Here is a 13,530-nt window from a genome sequence, read left to right on the forward strand (position 1 = left end):
ATGGGCTGCATACCAATGAAGATATTGTCATGACCTCTGGTTTCACAGTAGGAACCATAGGTGCTGGATGAGGTCAGGTAGCCTGTGCAAAGCCTGCGCAGCTCAGCGCTGTTGCATCAAGCAGGCTTGACTTAAGCAAGCTTGCAATTGCTGACAGCAGCTGCCATCATGGCTCTGGGCATCAGTACATACCTTTATCCAGGAAGTCCCATCATATGGCTCTGCTGATTGCCTTTTGATTAGAATAGGAATGGAGAGATGAAGTACACAGCTGAAAATGCTAATGTGGCAGTGAGGAAGGAATCAGGAAGAACAAGGGAGAAAAACAGCAAGATGGAGGAACACTACTATATTCTTTCTCATCTGCTGCAGCAAACTAGGGCACGCTTCTTGAGAAAACTGCCACAGAAAAGTCTGAAAAATGGAAGCTCTGGGCCTTGAATTATGTCTTTTCAATCTCTCTCCTTTCTCCTCTCTGCTAACAGAGAAACACTGTATACTCCTAGGTCCTGATAATATACATTTTCACACCTTACAAAACACAGTGACAATAGATGATAATGGGGAAGAGGAAGAGAGAGCAATGCAAGGGGAAAACAAAGTGAAATAGAGAATAGTTGCTCTTCTCGCCTTTCCTCCTCCTCAGCTTTCTTTTCCCTTTGTTCATCTAACATTGAGCCAAACTGAGCCAAAAGGAGCTGCCATGCTGGGCTACAAGATTGATGGCTGCAGGCAGACTACACAGTGAAGAGACGGATGACTGGTCATTTCCCGCGATGCACTGAAAAACATCCATCCTTGCAGCCATGCTGAGCCCATTTGTGCTTCTTTTGAAAAGAGAGATAAACACAGGCAGCCAGAGGCACCTGACTGTCCTTCTCCCTCAGAAGGACACAGCTACAGTCCTCTGGGTTCCTTGAGAAGGTCGCTCTGTCCATCCCTGAACATCTGGCTGTGGGATTTGCTAACTCTCTCTCTCCCCCAGCAATCATCCATCTATTAGAGCACAGTGCAGGTTGGAAGAAAACGGTGAAGAGAATGGTGTGACAACCTCATCAATCTACCGCTACACGCTTGGCTATTTAGTTTTCTTTACACTATTCCTAAATGTGAGGGGCGATGGGGGGAAGAGAATTGCTACTGGTGTGAAGGAGGGAATTGAGGAAATGGCAATATGGATTGGAGTGAGTCCTTATGACTATTAAAATGTTATGCATGTACTAAAGCAGTAGGGAACTAATTAAGATTCAGGATTGAAAGGCAAAACAAAAAAGTTGGATGCACTCTTGTTCCATCTGTAGCACTTGCTGAGAGTTCAGATATACTTGGGGCATCCTCTTTAGGAGAGAGAGGTTAATTTTTTTTTTATTTTGCCCACTCAGATATTAACAGAAAGCTCCCTGGAAGAATATACTGTAAGTATATTTATAATGCCAGCCCTGGTATAGCAGCTTCAGAGGCACAAAGCACTTAATCCTGAGTCCTTTCTAGTTAATAGTGTCTTTGTTGCTGATACTGTCCTGGTCTATAGCAGGGCTCACAGATACAGCCTCTGTGTTACCAGTTCTCCTGCTGCGCTGCTACCTCACTTAAGCAATGAGCATTACATGGCAGATGTATCCATAGCATCACTTACAAATTAGCATCACTCCAGAAATTCCTGTAACCATGAACCTCACTTTGTCAGAGTAGCACATATCTGTAACTGTGTCATTCACAGACATTGCACCCAGGAAATCATGAGAAGATAAAAGCATTCACCATCCCTCAAAACCACAAAGAAATTACTTGCTTCAAGTGTTTAAATGTAGTTTTAGCACTCTATCTGAGCCAGCTTCGAAAACTTGTCTTTTATTCCCATCATGCAATGCTCTTTATTTTAGTCCAGAAAAAAAAAAAACATTTTCACTATGGATCTATAGGACATGCACAGGATATTAATCATGACCATATGTTTTCCTGATATATCAACCCCATACTTGCTGAGTCATGAGCAATTCATGCATTCAGAAGGGCATAATTTCCATCAAGAGGAGTAAAGTTTTCATCCTTTCTCCTACATCAAGAACCATAGCTTTAGCTGGTGGAAATTGCTGCTCGCTGTAGTCTTTAATAGGACTGCCTATCTACAACAGCTAAGGTCCTACCACTAAATTACCTGGCTTGTTTAAGGGGAACCATGCTCCAAGTGCACCCTACGTGAGACCTCTGGTCTAGAAGACATTGCACGGAAAAGCAGTTTCTATTCCAATATACATTGCATTAACTCTCCTTCCCCCAAAGAGTTCATTATTGGGAATGGATGCCATGGCAAACATTAATGGTGTCATAATCCTGAAGCATAAACTACCTGTAATAAACTATTAGTCAATCAAATGCAAAATGCAGGGAATATTGAAATGAATCATAATCTAGCAAAAACACAGTTAATATCTTTCAGGTACAAGATGATTATGAGGCTTTAAAATGTTTACTCCAAAGAATGGGAATAACAGACTGAAGACTTCTACCAGGGAAGGTGGTGGGAGGTACAGGGATGTGGGAGGGGAAGCCATCATAGTCCCCATTCTACTCTCAGCAATTCTATAAAGCTTGGCACGTAGGATTTCAAACTGAATGTTATATTGCCATTTATTGCTCATTCTGTTATATTATGCACCAGAAAAATAACTCCTATAAATATTATAATATTTCATACTGCAAAACGATTTAATTAGCTATGTGCCAAGAGAAAAATAAAATATAGTAAATGTTTTTTAAAATAATATTTTAATGTAATTATATTTCTTTGCTTATTTTTTTAATACTTTCTTTTATAAAGCAGCGCTTAGATTCTACTACACCATTGACCTAGTAGACCAGTGACTGTATTGGGCTCTATTTTACAGGATGCCGAGTACCAAACCCTGCAAGTCTGGTCCAGCCCGGTACTTTATATGTGGATTTAATTTTAAGCATGTGACAAGTCACATTAATTACTAAATGATCACTCATGTTCTTAAAGCCCAAGTGCAGGTGCCTTCCTTTGCTGGGGTTAGACAGCTTGGCATCTTACGAGACTAAGCCCTGGGGACTTGATCCTATAAACCCTTTTTCATGTGATTACCAGGGAACTCCCAGAATTACTCACATGAACACAGAAAATAGATGCAGCGAATTAGATTAAAAATACCCATTTCCTAGAATCTTGTGTCCAGTACTTGCATGTAAACTGTACTTGCGCTTCACAAAAACCCTTTTGACGATGCAGGTTATCCTTTTTCAGGCACTGTTACTAGCTATACCTAAAAAAGTGGCAGTAGGTTTGCCAGCAAAGCTGTTCAAGTTCAGTTTTAGCTGCAAGACTCCTACAGGGCACATGGCCTCCTGTCCGCTCCTCCCCTGTGCTGGGGAGCTGACGAGTTGTGCCTTGGGGAAACAGATCCGCTGGGTTCCAGGATTTCCTCAGGCACCATCCCCTGGTGCTTCCCCAGCTGTTCTCATAGCCCTTTCTCCTACCCTAAGTACAGCTTACCTGTACTCCCTTCATTTTCGGTTAAATGTTTATTTCATAAATAAGTAATCCTGATGGTTACTCACAAACATCAATGTTAACTTCATAGTAAGGGGATAAATCCCACAGTATTTTACCTCTCCAGTAGAATAACGTGTCTCCTAGAGACACAGCATTCATAGTCAGGCCTTGTCATCTTAAGAGGCACATGCTTAAAGACCTCTTCCCAAAGATGCATCCTAGCAGCCAGATGTAGGTCAAACACACAGTAGCCAAGAAAAGCAAAAGAGCAAAATAATGGGCTGGATCACACAGAAAGGGTGGTGGTACCACAAGTAAGCTCTCTCTCAAGCAGCCCAGGTATTTCAAGCCAATGCCATCTCAGCTGCCTGAACCCTCTGAGCTTTCCTCATGTCTTGCAGATCGAGCCCCAGGAGATGACCTGCAGTCACACTGTAGAGGCCCCAAGGAGATCAACAGCATTCCTTCTATTTAATGGCCTACTGTAGTGACCGAAACGTTTTTCAGACCAGCCTGGCTCCAAAGTCATCATAACTCTATTTTCACAAATTTACTAAATACAGCTGAGATGATACACCAGTAGAAAAATTACCTTTAAGTGGCTGCATTGTTTCTGAAATCACAACAGCCTTGTGTCTGTGGGACACTACACATGCAGCCTACGTTGCTATTCTCAATGATGAGACCCAGAAAAATCAGAAAGATAGATTTAATTGTTTCCAAAATTGCCTTATCTTGTTCAATTGCTACTGCTGCCTTAGCCTGATGACTAGAGCCAGAGGGGTTTGGCTTCAGTGGGCTTTTGATCAAAACCCAGAGAGGTTCCAAAGCCCAGTAGCTTCTCCATGCATCTCTCTCCTAATTATGCAAACTGGCTCAGCCACACAAGAACCAGGAGTAATCCCAGGTGATTCATACAAGCCATTTTAGCTAAACAACACAGTTCTCCTGGTAAAACTGTGAATATAAAATACATGTAGTGGCCTGTTCCAGATGCCACAAATAAAAGAGAAACTATTTACACAAAGTTAATCCTGTAAATTCCACCAACATGACTGTAGAGTTAAGCAGCAGAAATAATTTTTTTGGTTTTTTGACTGGACTATTTATAGAACATTATTTGCTTTTCCAGAAATCTTTTATTTCCATAACTGCAAAATCATGAAATTCCATTGGGGGGAAAACACACATTTACTCACAGTCACTGAGCTGAATTAGTCTAAGAATTTGCAGCTTATCATGTGTAACAACACCCAGCAACAGTGGTATATGATTCAAAGGAGAAGTTACCACAGCACCAGCAGCCAAGACATATGGAAGTCCAGCTCACCAGTGGCCAAAACAAAGCAAGAAGAGTTACACTGTGCAAAACTTGAGATATCTTTCTAGCAATTACATAGCCCAGCCAGCATTGCAAAAGCTGGCTCAACAATTCACCTGTGGTGAGTCTCTTTATTTGTATATATGAGTGTGTAACAAATTACTTGTTTTTCATCACCATCTCAGTACACATAAGCCCAGGTTGTGCAGCAGAGTTGGCACACTTTCATACCAGTTTTGCAAGGCTTCATGCTGATGGCCAAAACATTTAATGCTGGCACTTAAAAGGCTTGGCAAATGACATGATTTATTCATTCATTCCTTTTTATTTTACTTTAAAGGTCTCACCTACCCTTCCCAAACTCTCTGAAAGTATGTATTAAATATCTGTTAGGCACCTCTCTGAGATAGACAAATAAGATCAGTGCTTTAGCACCTCCATTTTAGATGCTGAGAAACTGAGAGAAAAAGACATTCCAGGTACTGCGTAGTCCTTTGTGGGGCACAGGTGATGCAAGTATGTGATAGTGTGGTACGACTTGAAATGCAGACATGGGCACCTCTACCGCAGACTGGCAACAGGACAAAGATATTTCACTGCAGGACTTTGTCACGATTCTGTGTCAGTGAATACACGCAGAAAGGAACAGGTTCTCTGGTATTTTTAGTGCCATGCAAGAAAAGCAAAGCAAACCTTACCTGGCCAGAGATTTGGACCAGCAAAGGTCCCTGTTGTAGGAAGAATTTAAGGTGGTGGATGAGATGGAATAGATTTTCGTTAAATGTATGTGTAATAGAAAGAAGCTAATTCACAAGGAAGTCCCATACTGATGCATTTTCTCTTGGTGACAGAAAGTCACTTTTTCTAAGCCAAGTCATAGCTGGATGTATAAGTGCAGCTCTTGCCTGTGGTGGCATGGCCTGCTGTGAAGACAAGATTAGGGGAGAATTGCAGCCTACTGTTTCGATTCAGTAGTACTGATGGATTCATCTGTAAGCTGCAGGCTTAGCTGATGAATAAACACCTACTTAAATTTAGGCTGAAAGCCCAAAAGAAAAGGCCCAGCAGAAATTAGTATTTATTTTGGTATAAGAAAACAGCAAAGAAAAAAACCCAACACCTTCTGGCATCCCTGCTCCCTGATTTGGATTCACACTGTAAAGCTTAATTTTATTCCCAAGTGCTATGGAAATGTGACATACCTAGCTACATGATAGACCAGTCTCAGGACTCTGCATGGCCAGCGTGCAGATGTGCTCAGTAACACATTGAAGGGGAACTGAAAACCATTCACTCTCCCTGTCACAAAAAGTTAAGGGTTTTTTTGTTTTGTTCTGCATGAGGTGGCAAATATAAAGATGGATGAGGATGGGTGAGAATGAGATCTACTCTAGGCTCAACCAGAAACGACAGGATCCACGTGGAAACACTCAGTAAAATTCTTTGACATAGATCACGCAGCTTCTTCAGGTGGGGAGGTTGTCATCAGCTGCACTCTGCAATGCCGAGTTACTTGACCTTTGACCCAATGTTTGCCTGATGCTTGACCCAAACACACGGCTGGGCTGGCTCTCTGGCAGCACCCACCCAAACCAAACCCTGTTCCTAACAAACAATAACTCGGGAACAGGCTGCTCCTGCCGCGGAAGAAGATCTGGGAAGCCGTCCCATGGCGCATCTCGGCCGCTCGCCCCCGCAGCCCCGCGCCCTCCCGCGCAGGGGCTCCCCTGCCCGCCGCGCCCTCTGCTGGCCCCGCCGCGCCACTGCAGCCGAGCGGGAGCCGCGGCTCCGGCAGAGCCGCTTCCAGCCCCAGCACGGCCACACACCGGGCGCGTCCCACCGGGGCCGTGATAAGCGCGGTGGAGGGGGGGTCATAAGATCAGTGATACTGAAGAACGTATTATAAATAGACGAGGGAGGGTTTGGGGTTTTTTAACACAAAGTACTCCAGAATGTAAAGTACTTGAATAAAAGGCAGATTTTAAACGACATTTTAATTTCAAGGTTTTGGAGGGCCGAGAGCAAAACTCCTAGAAGTTGCAAACAGGCTGTTAAATTCCATCTTACGTCAGAAATCCAGACCAAGTCATCAAAGAATCCTGTTCCTGTCAGGTCAGCTCCACCCCAAACACAGGGTTCATGATTGCAAATGTTAATAAAAGCCATGAACAATTAAAAAAAATAAAATAAGCTCTACACAAAAAGGATCTGTGGGAAATTCACATCTGCAGAAAGCTGTCAGAAGTCTGAACAACTGATAGATTCATAAAGCCTCCTTCAGCAATATTGTATCCCATTCATCTGCATGTTACAGACATACGTTTATTTGGCACCAGAACTGTTCTACCAGTTATGATCCTAAGTTATGATCCTTAGTGGACCTCAGAGGAGCCACAGGCAGATTTGATAATATACCATGACTGCAACCTTTAATTACAAAGAAGTTTCAATATATATCAAAGAGCAGGAAAACTTTTTGTTAAGAAAAGATGTGCCTCTCCTTACAGTGTTCATAGCAAAACAACACTGCTGTCTTGTAGTACAGTACAAGAACTAATGTGTGATTGTGTAGAAAGTGCTGAAATCGAAACTACTCAATATTAATTGGCCTGAGAAAAAATTATAAAAGTAAATTCTCATGAAATTAAGTGTTTTGAATTAGTTTTAGGCTCTAATATCTTTGAATGATATTGAGCAACATGGGAAAGAAAAATAATATGAGACACAGGAGAACTGAGGTCTTTCTATATTCTTGAGTTCAATTTCCAGCTGTACCACAAACCTCCAGTATAACTGTCATAGAAGTAGTTTATTATCTTTATTGCTCATTTCTCCATTTCGGAATCAAAGTACTTCCTTCACTATATTTTGTATATCTGGATGGTAAGATCTGCTATATGACTATAGCAGAGAGCATAAGAAAACTTCACAACAATCCTTGGGATGATGATCTAACATGCTGCTTGAGTCTCTAGATGCTATCATATAAGTGATACTACTGCAAATTCTGTTCTTTGCTTTTTAATGTTCTCTTAACTTTCTCTGGGTGAAGTGCCCCATCTTAAAGAGCACAGACCTCCACAGACGTGCTGAGCACCTTCACAAGAGTTGGGGGCACTCTTCAGTTCCCAGGAGACACAGAGTACCTTGTACAATCAGTCACAGTCTCTACAAGGTAAATTGAGATGGTTTAAAGAGATAATAGCTTATCTGTAAGGATTCCGTTCATTCATCCACAAGCACACTCACCTAGGTCCACCCCATATGCCAGATTAAAAACAGATCAGGCATTGTTCAACTGCATCTAAAAATCTTTTATCAGTACTTGCCTCAAACAATTCTACCATGGTTCATAATAGCAAATGAAAAATACTTTTGTTTACTTTTACCCTTCAACAGCCAATAATAAAATACATTTCAGTAGCTCAGCTGACCACTAGACTGCCCAGACACAAGTAAAAAGATAGACACTAGTGCAGGACACCAGCTCATTCTCAGCACAGCAGTAGCACACACAAACTCTACTCGACACCCTTCAAGTGGGTGGGAAGGCTGCCCGCTATGAAACCTCACTGTTGGCTCTCAGCCCAAAACCAAAGGACAGCAGTAAACTGAGACAAGAGCTTTCCAGTCATATTCCTTACACTCACAGAGCATGTGAAATAAAAGCCCTGTGTGCACGTATGTACGTACCTATATTTAGCCACCTTGTAAAACTGAAGTAGGACACTACCAATTTAAATTCCACCAGAGTTTTTGGGCATACTCATCCTATCTATTCTCATCTGCATAGCTGCAAAGCTTGGGTAATACCTGACTGTCAGCAGGGCTTACTGTAGGTAATACCACTTCCACAATTTTGATAGCTGACCCAACACAGAATCATAATACCACCCAGCACCACAAAACCACTAAGTATATAGGACAAGGATCAATTAAGATTTCAAGGGGCCTTGGGTCTAATCAGAGATCAGTCTTCCATCTCTAACCCTCCTCTTTCCAACTGCTAAGATATTACTGAGGGCCAGAACCCTACTGCTTACCTTTGCAGTACCTGCAGTTCACAGTGGTGGTAGAGTTAAAAATTCTCCTCCTTCTTCCATTCTGCTGGAAGAACAGGCTATCCAGCCCAACCCTGTCTCTCCCCCATTCCCAGACTCACAGGCTTCCCACGCACAGGAGCCCAGCTCTGCTCTCGCTCTTTTACTGGGTAGGGGAACAGCCAGCTGAGTGAATGTGGAGGCATGAGCTGCTTACGGCATGAGCTGCTTCAGCTGCTCTGTGCTGAAGTGCTGTGCAAATACCACTGCTCAGTTCTGCAGAGAATCAGGTTTGCCCATACTCGGTTGAACAGAAGTCTGTTTGCATGAATATTATGAGAGTATCAACACCTAATGACTTTAGAACTCTGTACCTAGGGAATCACAGTATTAGCAACATGTCAATATATTGCCCATGACCTGGAATATGTTTCAAATATGTACCAGTGTTCATAGGAGTATTGACTGGTATGCTATAATGGCTCATGTAACAGCTCCTATCCATTACAATGATGAGCCCGTGGCTACACTTAAGCCATAATACTTGGGTCTGAGGATATGAATATAACACTGAAAGATGAAGACCAGGCCATGTGAAAGTAAGTGTCAGGCATACTTAGTGAAATTCATGAAGATCTGGTTGTAATTTTAACTGCATTGTCACTGAAGTTATTATCATAAGTAAGTTTTGTCAATACTTTATTTCTCCCGTATATCTGTTGCATATGCCACTGGATGGGACGGAGGGTGCTTAGAAATAGCACTAACATGGACATTGCTACACTCTTGATCAAACCACTTTACTAGGGCAATCCTTGCACGTAACTCTGAGTAGAGTGGCAGATGAAAATAGAAATCTAAAGGCTGCATCAGCAACATCTATTCCAGTGTTCACATCTTTACAACTTTGGCTGTAACTAGTCTTAAAACCAAACGCTTCCATTTGAAACCAAATATAAGCAACAGATAAGGACAACAAAAGCACCATGTTCTATTAAGAAGCAGGCATCAACTGATCCCAGGAAAAACATTATAGTGAACCTTGCATTTTACAAAAAAACAGCAGGATGTTGCAGCATAATTATTTTCTTCATTAGGTTTTGGTATTACCAAATGTGAAACTCTCACTCACTGACTGTTGTCATGCACTACCTAAACCTGCAAAAGTAGGTTATAACTATAAATGCTATAGTATTACTAAATGATTTAATGTACCCTTAAACTGCTACCAAGACAATAGTTTGATTCTACTTACTGATCAGCTCATGACTAGCTATGACTTACCAAAACAAAAATCCTGTGTATTTCCTGAATTATGTAGGTGTCTTGAACTTTTGGACAGAACTTATTGCTATAATAAGCCACTCCAAAAGCTCAGATGCAGTCCAAGCAAGTATTCACACCCCTGCTGCCAACCCCATTGACTGCTGTATTGGCCACTTTTGGAGTTAAGATCCCCTTCAATGTTTGTTACAGCAGCTGTCTTAAGAGAAGCATTTCTACACAGCCAACAAATGTAACACACAATATGACTAAGGTTTAGCCCAAATTTGACATTGTAGAATTGCACTGCCTGCATATGTTATATAACAATTATAAATATATATAAAATACATAAACAATTTCACAGCCTCCTATATAAAAATCAGCTATTTGCATATTAAATGAGCACAAGCACTCTCTAGCTGCTGAGAACAGCTCTAACTCACAACTAGGATGCCCAAGCCCTAGGGGAGTGAAACTATGCAACATTTAGATTAGATTTCTTTCAAATGTATTTTACATGTCCTACAGTTGTCTTCTCTGTGCTTTTTAAGGGATCTTAGATTTCCACATCTTTGCCCCACACAGTCATCTGATATTTAACCAAGGACTAAAGAGGTCAACATTAGGTAGCTTCCTAGGTTCAGCATTAGGTTTTAACACAGTGTTCCCCTCCAAAATGTACATTATTTCAGCTGTCCATGTTGAAAATAAATTACACTATCTTTCTCCCAAATTTTCAAAAGCTACCCTTAAATGGAGATCAAATGTTTTCCACCAGTTTTATACTTTCAAATCGGAGAAGGGGAAAATCCCACTTTTGGCTAGTGAGTCTATTCCGGATATGCACAGATGGAGTGAAATTATTTTGTGGTGTAACTGATAAGGAAAGTTACTCACTAGATAGAAATTGGTTGGAAAATAGATTTAAATGGCAGAGCAATATAACTCGCCTTATTTGGTTGCCACGGGCAAAGCAACAAAAGTAGCGCTCCTGAGATGCAGGAGATGTTTATAGCAGGGAAAACAACACAGAGACAGACATGCTGAGGTCTCTTTATCTGATAACTTTGTGGTAATTGCCTTTCATGCCCTGTGGCATGTAGGATGCACTAATTTGGCATTCAGTGAATACAGCAAAGAAATGTAATGCAAACAAAAAAGAGTCAAACTCTACCCTACTGCTTTACCTTATAAAATTATCAAGGTGCAGCAGTGCTGGCATCATCACAAAGTCTGAGGTAGGCACTTCTATGAGCCAACATCATCCTTTTCCTAGAGTCCAGTCTCATTTTCATCAATGTACATGACTGATTTCATCAGTTCTTTCCAAGCAGCTCTGCTGTGAGGTCTAGTTCTATTTGCTGACCGAGATTTTGCCCTTGGTTTGAACCCCAGCTGAGTGGTTATGGGGATTTCTTCCACTTGTCCAGCTGTCCACTGATGTCTCTTATATTGAAGGTAGGGAGTCTTCAAAAACTGTTTCTACCAGAATCAACAGGAATTTTGTCTCTGATTTTAATGGATTTAGAATTTGTCTCTGCTGCCCCTTCCTGTCCCTTCACCAACTACTGTGTAGAAGCAAAGTCATCAGTATTGCTGAGCATAGCTCAGTTCCCAGGCACCTTCTTTTGTCAAACAGGTTTTTTTAATATTCTTAATATACATTTGGGGGTTTTCTCCTGTACTTTTTATACTGGCAGTGTGTCACCTCTTAAAAACCACATACAGCTGTGAGTACATGTGTTCCCTCTTTCTCATAATGGCTGACCCCAGAGACAGCAAGCCTTTATTACTAACTGCTGGGAAGAATGCACAACACTATGCTCTACCTGACACAGCTGTAGCTTCTCAACATCTGCTTTACAGTCAATCATTCAGCATCCAGACTCATCACTTCCCATAGTTTAATTGTGGGAGAAGAATACCAAGGACAAGAAGAATGAAAGAATAATGGACAAAGGTACACATACAGACCTACACAAATACACAAATGTGGCATACGTTCACTAATTTCTATTATTTGCTGTTTATAATCTGGCCACATCCCTTATCCCCCGCCCCATTAAGAAAAATCTTATCAATGTACTCTTACACACACACAGTGGTCTTTTTCACGAAGATTAGGCGGCAGATGCCAGAGTGAGACTTTGTATTAATAATGTGCAGAGGAAATAATTAGTAATACATTGATCCTTTACATCCTTATGAATTGCTAATAGAAGCCAGGATTCACCCCTACAGAAGGTAAATTCAGCTCCCATTGCATTCAATACAAGCTGTGCACATTTCTGTAAGGGATGAGTTGCATGCAGAGGGTTTGGTTGTTATTGTGACAGCAAATCAAGTAAGATACAACAGATGCAAGGAGAAATGGTTGGAGAGGGGCAAAGATAAAGTCCAAGGTCTAAATGCCAGGTTTGCATGTATGCCAGCTGCTCTGCAGTGCAGGAGAGAAAGGCAAACAAATACTTACCAGGTTTAATTTCCAGCAGCTTCAGCCTTGAATCCTCAGGGGGATGCAAACGCCTCTTTTTGCGCCAGCAACGTGCTGGGTATGTGTACAGCTGACCTGGGGCCAGGCCTGAAGATTAAAGGCAAAAAATTAATCACATTTCAGTTTTTAAACCACAAGCACTGTCTCTAGCATCTTTGTTCTTGCCCTTCCAGCATCTCCTTGTTGGAGGGTTCAATCCTGCAAATCATGAGGCAGAACTACACACTCAAGGCATCCAGTGCTCCTGAGGCTCCTCAGCACCTCTTGGGATCAGGCCTACAGAGAATCTAAGTTTCACTTAGACACTTCACTCAGCTCACTGAAACCAAAGCTGCACATAAATAATTTGTCATTTCTTCAGGGTAAATAGAATTTCAGACTCTCTTGGGTCACAAGGGCGATGCCTCCTCCACGGGCAGAGAAGGCCCCTTGGGAGAGAAAAGATGAAGTTCTGACATGCAAATCTTGAGACCCTGATGTACAGAGCAACTCAGGAAATTTGTGTCTTCCAAATGGGAGCAAAACAAGATCCAAGAGGTCTGACTATATGGAGTCTGTATTTTTGCTTAAATTCTGGATATTTGTTTGAATACCAATTCTTCATCCTGACTATTAGCTCCTCATGCCAATATCCTGATTGAGCGAGGAGATACAGCAGCAATGTTTACATTGTTGCATGCTCCCTTAAATCACATTTGGCATTGCTGGCCTCTGAGCTGCCCTGGCTCTCCTGACAGCTACCCTTTAGCCAATGTTTGAGCTATACTTTGCTCTTTTGTATTCAGAACACAGCAGGGCTTCATGAATGCATCACTACTAGGGGCACAGAAGCACACTGACAAGTGCTCCAAAGTATCCTCAACTGCCCCAGATACTCACAACATACAGAAATGCC

General features: G+C 41.8%; 1 protein-coding gene across 9 annotated transcripts in view; it reads right to left on the reverse strand.

Annotated features, from left to right (window-relative positions):
• Window positions 1–13,530, reverse strand: part of DPF3 (double PHD fingers 3) — a 168,341-nt gene that overhangs the window by 80,709 nt on the left and 74,102 nt on the right. For all 9 annotated transcript variants that reach the window (XR_003527468.1, XR_003527467.1, XR_003527466.1 and 6 more), the window contains one exon: window positions 12,615–12,722. Coding sequence is in view for 6 of the 9 variants with exons in the window: in XM_027641929.1 (XP_027497730.1) it covers window positions 12,615–12,722 (108 nt within the window). In the remaining 3 variants the exon portion in view is untranslated. The remainder of the gene's footprint in view (window positions 1–12,614; window positions 12,723–13,530) is intronic.

The sequence above is a fragment of the Corapipo altera genome, unplaced genomic scaffold (assembly GCF_003945725.1).
Source record: "Corapipo altera isolate COAL_440 unplaced genomic scaffold, ASM394572v1 23b, whole genome shotgun sequence".
Taxonomy (NCBI): domain Eukaryota; kingdom Metazoa; phylum Chordata; class Aves; order Passeriformes; family Pipridae; genus Corapipo; species Corapipo altera.